At 38.6% G+C, this 18,988-nt stretch overlaps 1 protein-coding gene and 2 long non-coding RNA genes across 7 annotated transcripts in view; 2 read left to right on the top strand and 1 right to left on the bottom strand.

Annotated features, from left to right (window-relative positions):
• Window positions 1-417: 417 nt before the first annotated feature.
• LOC126985576 (uncharacterized) lies at window positions 418-1,426 on the top strand. The gene is made up of 2 exons (XR_007738812.1): window positions 418-504; window positions 1,168-1,426. It is a non-coding gene; the product is annotated as an uncharacterized LOC126985576 (long non-coding RNA).
• Window positions 1,427-2,442: 1,016 nt separating this feature from the next.
• LOC126985573 (G protein-activated inward rectifier potassium channel 3-like) overlaps window positions 2,443-18,988 on the top strand; it is a 39,481-nt gene continuing 22,935 nt past the window's right edge. For 2 of the 3 annotated variants that reach the window (XR_007738809.1, XM_050840721.1), the window contains exon 1: window positions 2,443-2,955. Coding sequence is in view for 2 of the 3 variants with exons in the window: in XM_050840721.1 (XP_050696678.1) it covers window positions 2,790-2,955 (166 nt within the window). In the remaining variant the exon portion in view is untranslated. Of the gene's footprint in view, window positions 2,956-13,105; window positions 13,308-18,988 lie in introns of all 3 variants that reach the window. The other variant, XM_050840722.1, reaches the window with a different exon arrangement.
• LOC126985577 (uncharacterized) lies at window positions 13,638-15,204 on the bottom strand. Of its 3 annotated transcripts, XR_007738816.1 has the most exons (5): window positions 15,160-15,204; window positions 15,000-15,039; window positions 14,720-14,799; window positions 14,400-14,639; window positions 13,638-14,359 (listed from the first exon to the last, which is right to left on the bottom strand). It is a non-coding gene; the product is annotated as an uncharacterized LOC126985577 (long non-coding RNA). The 3 variants fall into 3 exon arrangements; XR_007738813.1 differs by having other exon boundaries at window positions 13,638-14,639; XR_007738814.1 differs by lacking the exon at window positions 15,000-15,039 and adding an exon at window positions 14,920-14,959 and having other exon boundaries at window positions 13,638-14,639.

Raw genomic sequence — 18,988 nt, 5'->3', positions numbered from 1 at the left:
AGGAGGGGAAGTGGAGGGGGTGGGAAGGTGGGGATGAGAGTGTGAGAACGTGAAGTGTGTTGGGAGAGAGAGAGAGAGAGAGATGACACAGCAATGACCTTCCTTCTTGAATGGTAACTTAATCTCACATAAACAATCCGAGCGATGTTCCTGTCCACGGATTGTATGCAAATCTCTCTCTCTCTCTCTCTCTCTCTCTCTCGCTCTCTTGCAAGTTGCCAGACACAGCAATCTCCCACTACTTCACTAAATCCCTTTCTAACTCCACCAAACATCCTCACACCAACCCAAACAACCACAAACACATACTTAAACCATCTATCTACTAAACCAAGTACAAATAAACACCTGGAAATCACAAGGAACAGCGGAAGGAGGCGAAAAGTGAATAGATATACGGCCGCAAGGTGGATAGCTGGGACCTCCTCTGTTCCACCAAGCACACCCCCGCTAGGCCACTCCAGTCATTCACTCACCTCAGTTCTCCCTCGTGGTGTTCATTAGGTAGACTGCTGTGTGTGTGTGTGTGTGTGTGTGTGTGTTTCTCCTCCTGTGGTAGTGTGTTTCAAGTGGTGAAGTAAATCGGTTGAAATACTATAGAATCACTGTTTTGCTTTGTTTGGTAGTGTGGTTGGTTGCTGTGTGTGTGTCAGTGTGTGTGTGTGTCAGTGTGTTTGTGTGTGTTTCGCTTCCGTTATCAGATTGTTGTTGTCTAAAGTGTTACTCATCTGTGTGTCGAGTTGCCTCTCTCTGTGTTTCCATTTCGTATAGTTCTCGTTAGTGACCTGTCCCGAGTGTGTGTGTGTGTGTGTGTGTGTGTGTGTGTGTGACAATCATGCACCTGTCATAAGTTAGCAGGTGCTTTTATACCCGTAGGTGGAGAGATAAAGAAGTTACCGTAGTAGTTGTAGTAGTAGTAGTAGTTGTAGTAGTAGTAGTAGTTGTAGTAGTAGTAGTAGTAGTAATGATACCCCAGTGGCAGTTCTCTCTCTCTCTCTCTCTCTCTCTCTCTCTCTCTCTCTCTCTCTCTCTCTCTCTCTCTCGTGTTATCAGTTAAAGAAGAACGAAGATAGGGAGTGAAAATGCCTATCCAAAGTGACTTATGAGATATATTTAACGTGGTGTGAAAACATTCTACTACTACTACTACTACTTAAATCATTTCAGCTCCGCCCAGTCTCGTGTTTGTGAAAATATCGAAAAGGAAAGGAAAGAAAGATAGAAAAAAAATGTGAAAGTGTGACCTCGGGAGTGTGCGTGCGTGCGTGTGTGTAATTCAACTTGTGGGAAAAACACGCCTAGTTTGCAATACACAGAAATACTCACTCAGAACTTGAAGCAACACAACAACAACAAGAAAAAAACAAGAAAAACAACAGCACCAGGAACCAAGAATCATCGGCATCATCAGCAACGCATTACCAACGGGGTAGCCTTCAATTCGACCTCATCCCTCTCCACCTCCTCCTCCACTTCCCTCTCCACCCAGCTTCCCTCCATTTCCTCCTCCTCCTCCTCCTCCCTCTCTCTCTCTCTCTCTCTCTCTCTCTCTCTCTCTCTCTCTCTCTCTCTCTCTCTCTCTCTTTGGTTTTCCCCGGTCATTTTCCTGTGGGTTTTCCTACTTCGATTCCTGTTTCTTCTCCACATATCTCCACTCTCTCCTCCATTTTTTCTCTCCATTTCCTCCTCCAAAACCCTCTTCTCCCTTATCTTCCTTCCTCTCCATTTTTCCTCTATTTCTCCTCTCTATATTTGTTCATTCCTCCTTTTCCTCCCCATCACTTCACAAGCATATCATTTTTCTCTCCCCTGTCCTTAATATCTTCTTCCTTCCTCCATTGCTCTTCCCTGTTCTCCTCCTCCTCCTCTTCTTCCTCCAGGCGCTCAATCCCCCCTCCCCTTCCTCCTCTCTCCCTCCCCTCCCTCCCCATCCCAGAATTACACAGCTACCCGCCTCTGCAGTGCCCTTGTGCCCTTCACGAACTGCGCATCCGTTCACGCGTTCAGCTGGCCCTTCAATACCACTTCTTTCCCTTCATAACCACCCCCCTTCACTGCCCGTTCCCTTCCCTTTAACTCTTCGTCTCCCTTCAGTTTCTTCTTCCCTTCATTTTCTCGTGGTTTCCCTTAGTCACCCCCTTCTTCAGTGCCTTCTTCCCTTCATCGCTGTTGGCCTAAGATCCCTTCATCCCTTCACTTTACCTTCCCCTCATCTTCGTGATCTCCCTTTGGCATCCCCTTCTTCCCTTCACCTAAACCTAACATCCCTTCACCCCCTTCGTCATCGTCTCATCTACGTCACAACCCCATCACTGTCTTCCCTTCCTCTTCCTGATATCCCTTCACCTAAACCTAACATCAGTTCATCCCCTTCGTCATCGTCACTTCTGCGTCACTTCCTCTTCTTCTTCCTTCCTGATCCTGATTCACCTAAACCTAACATCATTTCATCCCCTTCGTCATCGTCTCTTCTGCGTCATAACCCCATCACTGTCTTCCCTTCCTCTTCCTGATATCCCTTCACCTAAACCTAACATCCCTTCATCCCCTTCGTCATCGTCCCTTCTGCGTCATAACCCCATCACTGTCTCCCCATCCCCTTCGTGATTTCCCTTCTGCATCCTTTTCTTCCCTTCACCTAAACCTAAAATCCCTTCATCCACTTAATTCGTCACCGTCCCATCAACGTCACAACCCCATCACTGTCTCCCTTTCCTCTTCCCTTCACTTAAGCCTATACCCCCTTCATCCCCCTTCCTTCCTCCTGCGTTTTCCTCACTTTCGGAAGCATGGAGGGCGTGGAAGTGAGGGACGCGCAAGTGCCCCACACTCTGCAACGGTTGGTCAACGGTCAAATGCCGACGGGAGAAGAGGAAGAGGAAGAGGAAGAGGATCAAGGGGAACCGTCGCCATTAGCCCCGAAGTTGGCAGCCAAAGAGTCGTGCATGAGATCGAGTGAGTATACCTAATATGTAGTTTTTGTCCTGTTCTTTCAGCTGTAAATATCTTCAAGAGGTTCTGGTGTGTGACGATTATATTTCTAATTCTACTTCAACTATTATGTCTTCAAGAGGTTATGGTGTGTGATGGTTATATTTCTACTTCTATATAAAAAAAAAAACGTTCTAAGGGGTCTGTACTGTTTTTTTTTTCCCTTTACTTTCAACTATTATATTCTACTGTATTTTTTTTTCAATGTCTTCAAGAGGTTTTGGTGTGTTGTGATTATATTTCTACTTCTAAATAAAAAAAACGTAAGGGGTCTACTGTTTTTTTTTTCGTATTCTTTCAACTATAATGTCTTCAAGAGGTTCTGGTGTGTGATGATTTTATTTCTTCTATAAAAACAACGTAAGGGGTCTGTTTGTGTTTCCTATTCTTTCAACTATAATGTCTTCAAGAGGTTCTGGTGTGATGATTCTATTTCTTCTATAAAAACAACGTAAGGGGTCTGTTTTTGTTTCCTATTCTTTCAACTATAATGTCTTCAAGAGGTTCTGGTGTGATGATTCTATTTCTTCTATAAAAATAAAAAAAAACTTAGGGGTCTGAAACGAAGCTTAACCTGGTATAAGACACGTAGCAATGTGTTTAATGTGGATAAATTCAGACTCTTCAAAATCCCACTTTTTTATTAGGTTTTGTTTAGGAAAGAACCCCAAAAAGAGGCATACGCAATAGTGAATAAAGAGGAAAGAGAGAGAGAGAGAGAGAGAGAGAGAGAGAGAGAGTCATGGGTTCGCTGTATCTCCACACCCATGGCCTTCAATAGGACCTTCACTCTCCTATTTCTAAGGTAACGCACATCTTCAGGGGAGTCCTGTGGGTATTAATTAGAGGAAGAGGAATGAAGGAGGAAGGAAAAGGGAATAGGAGGAGGCGTAGGAGACAGGATGAAGGAGTAGGAGAGGGAGTAAGATGGAGAAGCGGAGAGAAAGATGGAGAAGTGGAGAGAACAGGATGGAGGAACGGAGAGAAAGAATGGAGGAACGGCAGGTAAGATGGAGAATTGGAGAGAACAGACTGGAGGAGTGGAGAGAAAAGTGGAGTAGAAGGAAAGAATAAAGGAACACAGAGAAAGATGGAGAGAAGTGGAGAGAACAGGATGGAGGAGTGGAGGAAAGAATTAAGGAACAGAGAAAGATGGAGAGAAGTGGAGAGAACAGACTGGAGGAGTGGAGAGAAAAGTGGAGGCGAAGGAAAGAATAAAGGAACAGATAAAGATGTAGAGAAGTGGAGAGAACAGGATGGAGGAGTGGAGGAAAGAATAAAGGAACAGAGAGACGGAGAATTGGAGATAACAGGATGGAGGAATGGAGAGAAAGACGAAGTTGGAGAGAAGGAAAGAAGGAGTAGGTGGTAGGATCTAGGAGTCGAATAAGGAGTAGGAGAGGGCAGTATGATCCAGACAGGAAGACAAGGACATGGTGTGATAAGAATAAATAATCATAGAGTATTATTACCAAGCTACACTCTCTAACCTAACCACATACAGGGTCAGTGATGTTAGCGTCTGCATTTAGCGAGTTATTACCAAGCTACACTCTAACCTAACCACATACAGGGTCAGTGATGTTAGCGTCTGCATTTAACGAGTTATTACCAAGCTACAATCTCTAACCTAACCACATACAGGGTCAGTGATGTTAGGGCGGCTTTACACCTGGCAGTTCCTGGCCGGCAATACAGCCGCGACGATCTGCGGCTAGACCGCCTGGGTGCTTCACACGTGGGAGCCGCCGGGAGCATCAAGACGTAAACTGCTAGTAAATGCAAGGGCATGAATTCATCCCAGACACCCCAAAAGCCTACTACCATATCTTAAAACCACAATGAGTTTAGTTCATTAGATTGATCTCCGTCCAAGGGCACAATGCATTCAAGCTAGAAATCGAGCAAATAGTGTAGTGGGATTTATTTCATGGAGCGTAAGCAACAGAAGCGCCGAAGTCTTCCTCAAACTATATTTAGCATTAGTTAGACCTCATCTTGACTATGCGGTTCAGTTCTGGTCACCTTACTACTGAATGGATATCAAAATGTAAGAATCGGTGCAGAGGAGGATGACTAGGCTAAGATGATTCAGGGGTTGATAAACTTGCCATACGAGGAAAGACTCAAACAGTTAAACTTGCGTTCTCTAGAAAGGCGAAGGGTGCGTGGAGACATGATCGAGGTTTATATATGGATGAAGGGCTTTAATAAGGGGGATATTCATAAGGTTTTGTTGGTAAGAGAACCGGGTAGGACACGAAGTAATGGGTTTAAATTGGATAAATTCAGATTCAACAGGGATATAAGCAAAAATTGGTTTACTAACAGAGTGGTGGATGAGTGGAATAGGCTTAGCAGTCATGTGGTGAGTGCTAATACAATTGTCACATTCGAAAATAGATTAGATAAATTCATGGACAGCGATATTAGGTGGGGTTAGATACACGGGAGCTTGGGTTCAAAGGAGCTGCCTTGTACAGGCCTACCGGCCTCTTGCAGACTCCTACGTTCTTATGTTCTTAAGTTAAATACTTTAAGTAAACGAGTTTTATCATAAGTAGTATTGATTGACTGATTGATTGTTTATTGTTGCCTTTAACAACAAAGGAGAAGGGAGGAACATGCCATCCCAACCCCCAGGCAGTACATAGTGTGATTATATAATACACGAAAATAATCGTTCATTACCTCCTTCGATATCCTGCAAAGAGATAAACATTTCCCGCAATGTTGCTGCCACTCTCAAAAGTTGTTTAACGCAGACTCTGCCTCTTGTACAGCTTATCTTGTGGGTCCCACAAGTGTCGATGCTGCCTCACTTCCTCTAGCAATGCCACCTCGGCCTCCCGGCTCCAAATCTTGTCTATATCTGTCATTTCTTGTTTTATTGGCGCCGACATGCTGTACTCAGCCGCCAGTCGGCAATACAAGACGGACGCGCTCAGCTGCAGAAAGCTTGCCGCGAGAAGGGCTCCCAGACCCAGACCCAGACCAAAAATGCTGCCGCGCCTGTATTGCCGACCAGGCATTGCCAGGTGTAAAGCCGCCTTTAAGCTTCTGCATTTGACGATTGAAAAAAACAGAACAAATTTCCCGCGAAATTTAAATACATCCTTATCCAGTTTTGCAATTAGATCATTTAACTATGGGAGTATTTTTTAAACAATCACGCAATTAGTTTCTGCATTTAACGACTGAAAAACCCAAACCACATTAGAAATATCCCCCTCGAAATTTAAATACGATATCCCTTTCCAGTTTTACAGTAATTTAACCAAGGGAATATTTTTTTCAACACAATCACACAATTATTTTCTACATTTAACGATTTACTACCAAGCTACAATCTCTACCCTAACCACATACAGGGGCAGTGATGTTAGCTTCTGCATTTGACGATTGAAAAAAAAAAAAAAAATATGGATGTCCCCTGAAATTAAAATACAGTATCCCTTTCCAGTTTTACAATAATTTAACCAAGGGAATATTTTTTAACACAATGAGTTTCTGAATTTAACGATTGTAGAACCCAAAACAAATTAGAATATCCCCGCGAAATTTAAATACAATATCCCTTTCCGATTTTACAATAAGATAATTTAACCAAGAGAATAATTTTAAACACTCGCACAAGTAGTTTTTGCATTTAACGATTGAAAAACCCAAAACAAATTAGAAATATCCCCGCGAAATTTAAATGCAGTATCCCTATCAAGTTTTACAAATAAGATAATATCAACAAAGGAGTATTTTTTTAACCTAATAACACAGTCTACATAAGGACATTGATATTAATTAACTCCTACATATATTTATTTTCTTTTATTATTTTACGTTAGCCTAATATTAAAGTGGAATACGTTGGGAAAGGCCTTCGTTCTGCATAGCCTAATAATGGATGACTATTAATATCATTTTTTTTTGCGTTAAGATACATTAATTAATAAGTCTTTTGTGTCTGGGGAAATTAAATGTGGAAATAATCTTCGTAATTGCTCATTCGTCTCTGTTTTTATTTATTTATTTTTTACAGATATTTTGAACGCTGGAGTGATTTGTGTGTGAATTAAAGTTGTATTCCCATTCATCGCTTCTATTTTGTACTGTCATTTTTTTATTTTATTATTACTATGTCCAATGTTTCGTTCTTCCACTTGCATTCTTCATCTCTTTCTCATTTTCCTTTTTTCTCTTTTCCTTGTGTACTTATTCGTCTCTTCTTACTATGTCTCCTGTTTTTCGATCTTTCACTTGCATTCTTCTTCTCTCTCATTTTCCTTATTTGTTTTTCTTTTCCTTGTGTTCATATTATTTCTTCTATTTTGTATTGTCATTTTTTTATATTATTGCTATGTCCAATCTTTCGTTCTTTCAATCCCATTCTTCTTCTCTTTCTCATTTTCCTTATTTGTTTTTCTTTTCCTTGTGTTCATATTTATTTCTTCTATTTTGTATTGTCATTTTTTTTATATTATTGCTATGTACAATCTTTCGTTCTTTCAATCCCATTCTTCTCTCTCTCATTTTCCTTATTTGATTCTCTTTTCCTTGTGTTCATATTTATTTCTTCTATTCTGTATTGTCATTTTTTTTATATTATTGCCATGTACAATCTTTCGTTCTTTCTTCTTTCTCATTTTCCTTATTTGTTTTTCTTTTCCTTGTGTTCATATTTATTTCTTCTATTTTGTATTGTCATTTTCCTTGTGTTCATATTTATTTCTTCTATTTTGTGTTGTTATTTTTTTATATTATTGCTATGTACAATCTTTCGTTCTTTCTTCTCTCTCATTTTCCTTCTTTGTTTCTCTTTTCCTTGTATTCATATTCTTCTCTTCCTCTATTTGTACTCTATTTTTTTTATTATTATTATTACTATGTCTCCTGTTTCGATCTTTCACTCGGATTCTTCTCTATTTCTCTATTCTCTATCTTTCTATTCTTCAGCTCCTCTTCCTTCCATATCTTTTCTTCCCCTTCCTTCCTCCCTTCTTCCTCGTCTACTTGTTTATTCTCTCCTCGTCACTTCCTTGTTTGCCGGAGTTGATAATTCAGCCTACATACTTAATTAATGGTTGTTTTGTTTACGCTTTCTCTTCTTCTTCTTCTTCTTCTTCTTCTTCTTCTTCTTCTTCTTCTTCTTCTTCTTCTTCTTTTTCTTCTTCATTTTCTTCGTGTCTTTTTTAGTTTGTCTTTATTTCTTTATCTATCTATCTCTCTTCTTTCTTTATCTATCTCTTTATCTATCTATCTTTATCTCTCTTCTTCTTCCTTCTTCTGTTATATTCATCTTTTTCTTCCTCCTTTTCCCTTTCTCTTTCCCTTACTTTCCGTTTCCCTCCTCTCCATATCTCTCTCCTATACTTCCTCCTGAGAGAGAGAGAGAGAGAGAGAGAGAGAGAGAGAGAGAGCATACTGAAGACCCTGCAAAAGAAAATTTCTATAATGAGTTTATTTATTTTTTTGAGTTTGATTCAGCAAAAAAAAAGAAAAAAGGTTCAGTTAATCAAATTAGGAATGTGTGTGTGTGTGTGTGTGTGTGTGTGTGTGTGTGTGTGTGTGTGTGTGTGTGTGTGTGTGTCATCAACGTTATCAGTATATGTCCGGTGCACGTTCTATTGAATTCTCTCTCTCTCTCTCTCTCTCTCTCTCTCTCTCTCTCTCTCTCTCTCTCTCTCTCTCTCTCTCTCTCTCTCTCTCATCTTTCCATATCTACTTATCTAACTTTATATTTTCATCTCTCTCTCTCTCTCTCTCTCTCTCTCTCTCTCTCTCTCTCTCTCTCTCTCTCTCTCTCTCTCTCTCTCTCTCTCTCTCCTCCTTTCCTCCTCCTTCGCTCCTCTCTCTCTCTCTCTCTCTCTCTCTCTCTCTCTCTCTCTCTCTCTCTCTCTCTGTGTCTCGTGGGAGGATGGGAAGAAAACTGGACATTGGCGATTCATTGCTTCTCTCTGTTGGTCTGTGTCATATTTTCCTCCTTTATTTTCCTTTTTTTTTCTTTTTCTTACTTTATTTCGCTTTTCTTATTTACTCCCTTAATTTTTTCACTTTCCCTTTTAACTCCTTTACTGTCCCTTCTCTCCTCTTTTTTTTTTTTTTTTCCTCCTCCTCTTCCTCCTCCTCCTCTTCCTCCTCCTTGCTCTCTTCCACTCTTCCTCCTCCTCCTTTCCTCTCCTTTCCCTCCTTTCTTATCCTCATTATCCTCTTCATCTTCCACCTCCTACTCTTCCTCTTACTCTCCCTCCTCCTCCTCCTCCTGCTCTTCCTCTTCCTTGCTCTCTTCCACACTTCCTCCTCCTCCTTTCCTCTCCTTTCCCTCCTTTCTTATCCTCATTATCCTCTTCATCTTCCACCTCCTACTCTTCCTCTTACTCTCCCTCCTCCTCCTCCTCCTCCTCCTTGCTCTCTTCCACTCTTCCTCCTCCTCCTTTCCTCTCCTTTCCCTCCTTTCTTATCCTCATTATCCTTTTCATCTTCCACCTCCTACTCTTCCTCTTCCTCTTCCTCTTCCTCCTCTTACTCTTCCTCTGTGTGTGTGTGTGTGTGTGTGTGTGTGTGTGTGTGTGTGTGTGTGTGTGTGTGTGTGTGTGTGTGAAACGAATTAACCTTTGCACTTCTTCTCTTCTTCACTCTTGATCTTGTCATTTTTTGTTATTTGAGAGATGAGAAAAGAGCTATCATTGTTACGTGTTTCCTTCCTCCTCCTCCTCCTCCTCCTCCTCCTCCTCCTCTTCCTCCTCCTCCTCACCCTAATCACGCCGTCACCTTATCGCACCCCGGGTCTTATCCTCAACCAAAGGAGATAAAACAATACTGATAATAAGCACACACGAAAATAAAGACTCGGCGATTGCGAAATTTATATATGAGGTCAAATGTCGTGTATATAAGAAATTGTATATAGTCAAAAGTACGAGTTAGTTATAGGAAGAAAGGTAAACTTGTCGTACTTAGGTTGGTATAACAAGACACTTTTGCTCCTCATATCATCTATTTCTAAAGGTCAAAGAGGGGGTCAGTCGGGTTCTAATGAGTGTTTCTTCAGGTTCATGGCACAGAGGGAGGGTCACACTACAACCAGGGTGATAAAACTACTCCTGGAAATGCCCACGTCTCCTACGAAAGCCTTGTCAAATAGGTGTTCTTGGGCGGCGAGATGTCTGATAATACGACTCTAAGATGCGAAAAATAAAGAATGAGCGACAGATAAATTACGAGACAGGAAAATAAAAGATTTGGCCATTGCGAAGTTAGTGTGTAAAGATGAATTGAAATAACCAGACAGGAAAAAAAAAAAAAATCGAATGCGAAATAAAACGTAAAGCTAAAAGTGAATAGCGAAAAGAAAAGATAAAAAAGGGAAGAGCCCGCGACTACGAAATTGAATATATAAAACCCACAAACAGAATGAAAATAAAAGAGGTTGTGAGTGCGAAATGATTGTCCAAGGAGCAAAATTAAAATACAGAAACACGAAAGTAAAGAGTAATATTGCTAAATTAATATATAAAACCAAATTAATATATAACCAGACGCGAAAATAAGTGCTTTTGCGTTTACGAATTATATATATAAAGCTAAACTGAAATAGGAAGTCGCAGAAATTAAGACTCGGGAACTGGGATTTTGATATATTTAGAGGCGAATTTAAATGAGAACCAAAAAACAGACTGTGCAAAAGCGAAGTACATGTTTATTGCTACACTGAAATAAGAAGAGATGAAAAATAAGTGAAAAATGGATGAAAAAATTGTGATATATATAAAATTAACCTCTTGCGATTTATTTTATCTTTTTTTTTAGGTAAGAAACGAATTATTGGAAGTGGGGATCATCTCTCTCTCTCTCTCTCTCTCTCTCTCTCTCTCTCTCTCTCTCTCTCTCTCTCTCTCTCTCTCTCTCTCTCTCTCTCTCTCTCTCTCTCTCTCTCTCTCTCTCTCTCTCTCTCGCAAAACAAATGTCACTGACTTGACCACCAATCTTCCTCCTCCTCCTCCTCCTCCTCTTCCTCTTCCTTCTCCTCTTCCTCCTTATCTTCTTATCTTCGTTCCCCTCCTCACTTTCTTCACTCTTAGTCACCCAGCCTCTCTCTCTCTCTCTCTCTCTCTCTCTCTCTCTCTCTCTCTCTCTCTCTCTCTCTCTCTCTCTCTCTCTCTCTCTCTCTCTCTCTCTCTCTCGTTTTCCTCTTTTTTCCTTTCTCTTCCTATTTTTATTTTCTATTTTATTTATTCTTCACCTTTCTCTTTCTATCATCAATCTCTAGTTCATATTCTTTAATTTTTTATTGTTCCATATCTTTGTTTTTTTGTTGTTGTTTTCTTCCCCATCTTTTTTTTATCATCAATCTCTTTTTCCTCTCATTTTTCCTTGGTCCATATTTTCATTTTCTCTTTTCTCTTCCTTTCTTTGTTACGTTCTTCGTCTTCCTGTTTTTTTTATCATCAACTTCTACTTCATTTCATTTCATTTTTCCTTTATCCATATCTTATTTTTTTGTTTTTTTCTTTATTCGTATATAAATTCTTCACATTACTCTTTTTATCAGCAATCTCAACTTCATTTCCTTTTTTTCTTTGTTCCATCTTTATCATCAACTTCTACTTCACTTCATTTCCTTTTTCCTTTATCCATATCTTAATTTTTTTTTTGTTTTCTTCCTTATTCGTATGTAAATTCTTCACCTTTCTATTTTTTATCATCAATCTCAACTTCCATTTCCTTTTTCTTTGTTCCATCATTATCATCAATTTCTACTTCATTTCATTTTCTTTTTCCTTTATCCATATCTTAATTTTTTTTTCTTCCTTATTCGTATGTAAATTCTTCACCTTTATATTTTTTATCATCAATCTCAACTTCATTTCCTTTTTCTTTGTTCCATCTTTATCATCAACTTCTACTTCACTTCATTTCCTTTTTCCTTTATCCATATCTTAATTTCAATCTTTTCCTCCTTATCTGTATGTAAATTCTTCACATTACTCTTTTTATCATCAATCTCAACTTCATCTCCTTTTTCTTTGTTCCATCATTATCATCAATTTCTACTTCATTTCATTTTTCCTTTATCCATATCTTTATTTCAATCTTTTCCTCCTTATCTGTATGTAAATTCTTCACATTACTCTTTTTATCATCAATCTCAACTTCATTTCCTTTTTCTTTGTTCCATCATTATCATCAATTTCTACTTCACTTCATTTCCTTTTTCCTTGATCCATATCTTATTTTTTTTGTTTTCTTCCTTATTTGTATGTAAATTCTTCACATTACTCTTTTTATCAGCAATCTCAACTTAATTTCCTTTTCCTTAGTTCCTTTTCTTTATCTGTTATTGTTTCGGTGTGTTTTTTTCAATTTTTTTCCCTCAAATTTCAAAACCCCTTTGTTATACGCACTCTGCTACCGTTTCCACCCACCTTCCTTATCTCTACCCTTGGGAGGAATGTCGAACTGATAAGGAGAGTAATACCTCCCCCACAGCAAGGGGAATGAAGGAATGAAGATACTGGTTAACTCTTGCAGAAGGGATTTGGACAGCATAGGGATAAACAAGGGTAGTTTTATGGAGAGGGAAGGTGAAGTATATAATTATAAGAAACACCCGAGGAAGAAGACAAGCAGAGGAAATGAAGGCACTGGTTAACTCTTGCAGAAGGGATTTGGACAGCACAGGATGAGCAAGAGTAGTAATGAAAACAACAAAAAAACACCTGATTATGAAGCCGCAGAAGAAAACCAGCAGAGGAAATGAATGAAGAGACTGGTTAACTCTTGCAGAAGGTATTTGGACAGCACAGGGGCGAGAAAGAATAGTAATAAAAACAACAAAAAACACCTGATTATGAAGCCGCAGAAGAAAACCAGAGGAGGGAATGAAAGATTGAAGACACTGGTTAACTCTTGCAGAAGGGATTTGGACAACACAATGATGAACAAGGGCAGTTTAATAGAGACAGAGAAGGTGAAATGTGACTAGAAACGGAGATGTCGAAATAAGACCATGAATTTCACCTTTTTTTTCTACCCCTCCCCCTTCGTCTCTCCTCCTCCCCCTTTCCTCTCGTCCTCCTTCATACTAATCTTATCCCACTCTTTCCCCCCCTTCCCCCAGTCCCCCTCTGAGTCCCCCCGTTGCAGCTGTGATGACAGAACAGACGAGAGAGTGTTTAGTGTAAAGATGAATAGCACGAAGGTAGCAGTGACTGGTGCTAAGGGGAGGGGTCGCGGGAAAGAGGAGGAGGATGAGGAAGAGGATGCTGGTGATGATGGTGGCGGGACGATGGAGATGCGGAAGATGAGCTTGCAGTATAATGGTAAGTGGAAGAAGATAGAGGATGATGGTTATGTGAGGCTTTGTTTGTTTGTTTTGTTTGTGATTGTTTTGTTTTGATCGCTTTTCTGTTGTTGTTGTTTTCCTGTCTTTTTTTGTTGAAGATAGACGATAGAAGATAATTGATAGAAATTAGATGATGTTTATTTAGGCCCTGTTTGTTTGTTTGTTTGTTTGTTTGTTTGTTTGTGGTAATTTATTTTTTATTTCATGTCTTATTCTTTTCCATTTTCCTTATTTTTTTTCTCTTTTATACTTTAAATTGTTTGTTCGTGTGTTAGTGTGTTTGTTTGTTTTTGTTTGTTTGTGATAGTCTCGTTCTCCTGTTTTTTTCTGTTATTTTTCTTTACTATTTTTTCATCTATTTTTTCTTCTTTTTTCTTCTCTTTTCTGCTTTAAATTGTCTGTTTGTGTGTTAGTGTGTTTGTTTGGTGGTGGTCTCTGTTTGTTTTTTGTGTCTTATTTTTTCTTTGTCTTTTTTTTCTTTCATTTTTCTTTTTTTCTTCTCTTTTCTGCTTTAAATTGTTTGTTTGTGTGTGTTTGTGTGTTAGTGTGTTTGTTTGTAGGTGGTGGTCTTTGTTTGTTTTTGTGTCAATTTTTTTTTTTTCTGTTCTCATTTTCCTATTTTTTCTTTTTTTTCTCGTTTTTGCTTCTAAGTGTGAGTGGTCATGATTAGTAAGGCTTTGTTTGTGTGTTTGTTTGCGTGTTTGTTTGTGATAGTCTCTTTTTTCATGTCTTATTATTTTCCTGATTTTTTCCTTTTTTTCCTTTATTTTCTCTCCACTTCTATGCGTCATTTTTATCCATATCCAATTATTCCTCTCTTTAAACATCCACCTTCCTTTATATCCAATTATTCCTCTTTAAACATCCACCTTCCTTTATATCCAATTATTCCTCTCTTTAAACATCCACCTTCCTTTATATCCAATTATTCCTCTCTTTAAACATCCACCTTCCTTTATATCCAATTATTCCTCTCTTTAAACATCCACCTTCCTTTATATCCAATTATTCCTCTCTTTAAACATCCACCTTCCTTCATATCCAATTATTCCTCTCTTTAAACATCCACCTTCCTTTATATCCAATTATTCCTCTCTTTAAACATCCACCTTCCTTCATATCCAATTATTCCTCTCTTTAAACATCCACCTTCCTTTATATCCAATTATTCCTCTCTTTAAACATCCACCTTCCTTTATATCCAATTATTCCTCTCTTTAAACATCCACCTTCCTTTATATCCAATTATCCCTCTCTTTAAACATCCACCTTCCTTTATATCCAATTATCCCTCTCTTTAAACATCCACCTTCCTTTATATCCAATTATTCCTCTCTTTAAACATCCACCTTCCTTTATATCCAATTATCTCTCTCTTTAAACATCCACCTTCCTTTATATCCAATTATCCCTCTCTTTAAACATCCACCTTCCTTTATATCCAATTATCCCTCTCTTTAAACATCCACCTTCCTTCATATCCAATTATCCCTCTCTTTAAACATCCACCTTCCTTTATATCCAATTATCCCTCTCTTTAAACATCCACCTTCCTTCATATCCAATTATCCCTCTCTTTAAACATCCACCTTCCTTCATATCCAATTATTCCTCTCTTTAAACATCCACCTTCCTTCATATCCAATTATCCCTCTCTTTAAACATCCACCTTCCTTCATATCCAATTATTCCTCTCTTTAAACATCCACCTTCCTTCATATCCAATTATCCCTCTCTTTAAACATCCACCTTCCTTCATATCCAATTATTCCTCTCTTTAAACACCCACCTTCCTTTATATCCAATTATCCCTCTCTTTAAACATCCACCTTCCTTTATATCCAATTATCCCTCTTTAAACATCCACCTTCCTTTATATCCAATTATTCCTCTTTAAACATCCACCTTCCTTTATATCCAATTATTCCTCTCTTTAAACATCCACCTTCCTTTATATCCAATTATCCCTCTCTTTAAACATCCACCTTCCTTCATATACAATTATTCCTCTCTTTAAACATCCACCTTCCTTCATATACAATTATCCCTCTCTTTAAACATCCACCTTCCTTTATATACAATTATCCCTCTTAAAACATCCACCTTCCTTCATATCCAATTATTCCTCTCTTTAAACACCCACCTTCCTTCATATCCAATTATTCCTCTCTTTAAACATCCACCTTCCTTTATATCCAATTATTCCTCTCTTTAAACATCCACCTTCCTTCATATCCAATTATTCCTCTCTTTAAACATCCACCTTCCTTTATATCCAATTATCCCTCTCTTTAAACATCCACCTTCCTCTCTATCAATTATTCCTCTCTTTAAACATCCACCTTCCTTCATATCCAATTATTCCTCTCTTTAAACATCCACCTTCCTTTATATCAAATAATTCCTCTCTTTAAACATCAACCTTCCTTTATATACAATTATTACTCTCTTTGATCTTCACTTCCTACCGACATCTCTTATCAACTTCATTCATTCTTTTTCTCATTCATCTTTCTCTTCTAATTTCTTTCCGGCTTTATCAACTTCTTTCAATCTTCTTCCTATTCATCTTTCTCCTCTTTTAACTTCTTTCCGGCTTTATCAACTTCTTTCAATCTTCTTCCTATTCATCTTTCTCTCCTTTTAACTTCTTTCCGGCTTTATCAACTTCTTTCAATCTTCTTCCTATTCTCTCTCTCTCTCTCTCTCTCTCTCTCTCTCTCTCTCTCTCTCTCTCTCTCTCTCTCTCTCTCTCTCTCTCTCTCTCTCTCTCTCTCTCTCTCTCTCTCTCTCTCTCTCTCTCTCTCTCTCTCTCTCTCTCTCTCTCTCTCTCTCTCTCTCTCTCTCTCTCTCTCAATCTTCTCTCTCTCTCTCTCTTCTCTAACTCTCTCTCTCTTATCAACTTCTTTCAATCTTCTCATTCATCTTTCTCTCCTTTTAACTTCTTTCCGGCATTCTTATCAACTTCTTTCAATCTTCTTCCTATTCATCTTTCTCTTCTTCTAACTTCTTTCAATCTTCTTCCTATTCATCTTTCTCTTCTTTTATCTTCTTCCCGGCATCTTTATTGACTTCTTCCAATCTTCTTTCTATTCATCTTTCTCTTCTTTCAACTTCTTTCAATCTTCTCCCTATTCATCTTTCTCTTCTTTTAACTTCTTTCCGGCATCTTTATTAACTTCTTCCAATCTTCTTCCTATTCATCTTTCTCTTCTTTTAACTTCTTTCCGGCATCTTTATTAACTTCTTCCAATCTTCTTCCTATTCATCTTTCTCTTCTTTTAACTTCTTCCAATCTTCTTCCTATTCATCTTTCTCTTCTTTCAACTTCTTTCAATCTTCTCCCTATTCATCTTTCTCTTCTTTTATCTTCTTCCCGGCATCTCTTATCATCTTCCGTTCTTCTTGCCATTCATATTTCTTTTTTTTTTCTTCAATTCTTACCGACTTTCATATCTTCTCCGTATCACGCATCTTTCTTTCTCTTCCTTTCTTTCTCCTCCATTGCTATGTAACATTTCTGACCTCCTTAACACGTCTTCTCTATATTCCCATTCTCTTATCAACACCGCCCTCATTTTCCTTATCTCTCCCTTATAACTCTGACACGAATCTAGGACGAAAGACTTCACTCATTATCCTATCTATCCTCTTTATATGTTAGGTCCATATCCTCAAACATTTCAAGAACTTACACACCCATAGTGGATTTCGTGTAGGTTGTTGTGGGTGTTTCCATGGGTTGTTTTGAGGGCCCAGTGATAGTCTGAGCCATGGGTTACGTGGGCGTCCCCTTGATGCCCTACGCTCACGGTTGCCTCGTACAGAAACAACCCAATGAGCTTAATCGACGCCCGGGAATGCCTTGTTTGTTTGTGCGTTTGTGTTCGTTTGTGATAGTCTCGTTTTCATGTTTTTTTCTATTATTTTTCTTCACTATTTTCTTCCACTTTGTCTTCTTTTTTCTTCTGTTATTTTTCTTCACTTTTTTCCTTCCACTTTTACTTCTTTTTTTCTGCTTTAAATTGTTTGTTTGTGTGTGTGTGTGTGTGTGTGTGTGTGTGTGTGTGTGTGTGTGTGTGTGTGTGTGTGTGTGTGTGTTTGTTTGTTGGTGGTGGTCTCCGTCTGTTTTTGTCTTAATTCTTGTTTTTTTCTGGTTCTCAATAATTTCCGCGGGTGTGTGAGGCCATGATTCTATAACGCTTTCGCCTCTCCCAACAAACCTAAAGATAAAAATGGTGGATTCTTAGACACGCATGTAAGAGATTCAATACCACGGGAAGCTTGGGAGGAAGAGGTTCATGAGGTAGAAGAAAACACGAAAACAGAGGAATGTAAGGGAAGAAAAGGCGTATTTCTGAATCACAAATCGTAGAAATATAACAAAAAGACAGAAACGAAACTAGAAGATCAAAAGAAGAGAGAAAAAGCTAATTCCTGGATCACAAAACTTTAGAATCTATAAAAAAGAAACTTAAACAGAGTTAGAAGATTAAAAGAAGAGAGAAAAAGCTAATTTCTGAATCACAAACCATATAAATCCATAAAAGAGAGAAAAACAAAACTAGATCGAAAGAAAAGCGAGAAAAAGCTAATTCCTGGATCACAAACCTTAGAAATGCTAAAAAAGAAACAGACACATTACTAAAAGATCAAAAGAAGACAGAAAAAGCAAATTCCTGCGTCACAAACCGAAGAAATGCCAAAAAAAAGACAAAACTAGAAGACAAAACTAAAACATGAAATTAATTCCTCCATTACAAACCTTACCAATACGAGAGAGAGAGAGAATTCAATCGTGCGCGAAATACGAGAGATTCGGTACCACGTGAGACAAGCATGACTGGAAGACAGGTTCACGAGGCACCATTTTAGTTTGTTTACAAGACGGTGTGGCGTCAAATCTCATCCCTCTGTCATAGTCCATCCCATATTATCCTGAATACATACAGAGGGGGTTGAATGTTGACATGGTACTGTGTGTTTGTATATAACTATACGATATCAACAATCACTTCTTAAGCTTTTTTATATAGTTTTTTTTTTTTTTTTTTTTAAGTTGGAATTACAAGACACTTTCGCTCCTCACGTCAGCTATTTCTAAAGGTCAAAGAGGGGGTCAGTCGGGTTCTAATGAGTGTTTCTTCAGGTTCACCGTACAGAGGAAGGGTCAGACTACCATCACGGTCATAAAACTACCCCTGGAAATGCACACAACTCCTATGACCGCATTGTCAAATATGTGTTTCTTTAGGTTCATGGTACAGAAAAACGATCAAACTATCACCAGGGTCATAAAACTACCCCTGGAAATGCACACAACTCCTATGAAAGCCCTGTCAAATATGTGTTTCATTAGGTTCATGGTACAGAAGAAGGGTCAAACTATCACCAGGGTCATAAAACTACCCCTGGAAATGCACACAACTCCTATGAAAGCCCTGTCAAATATGTGTTTCTTTAGGTTCATGGTACAGAAGAAGGGTCAAACTATCACCAGGGTCATAAAACTACCCCTGGAAATGCCCACAACTCCTATGAAAGCCCTGTCAAATTTGTTTCTTTAGGTTCATGGTACAGAAGAAGGATCAAACTATCACCAGGGTCATAAAACTACCCCTGGAAATGCTCAACACTCCTACGAAAGCCTTGTCATAT

The sequence above is a fragment of the Eriocheir sinensis genome, chromosome 59, assembly GCF_024679095.1.
Source record: "Eriocheir sinensis breed Jianghai 21 chromosome 59, ASM2467909v1, whole genome shotgun sequence".
Classification (NCBI taxonomy): domain Eukaryota; kingdom Metazoa; phylum Arthropoda; class Malacostraca; order Decapoda; family Varunidae; genus Eriocheir; species Eriocheir sinensis.
This window is presented reverse-complemented; position numbering and strand designations above follow the sequence as displayed.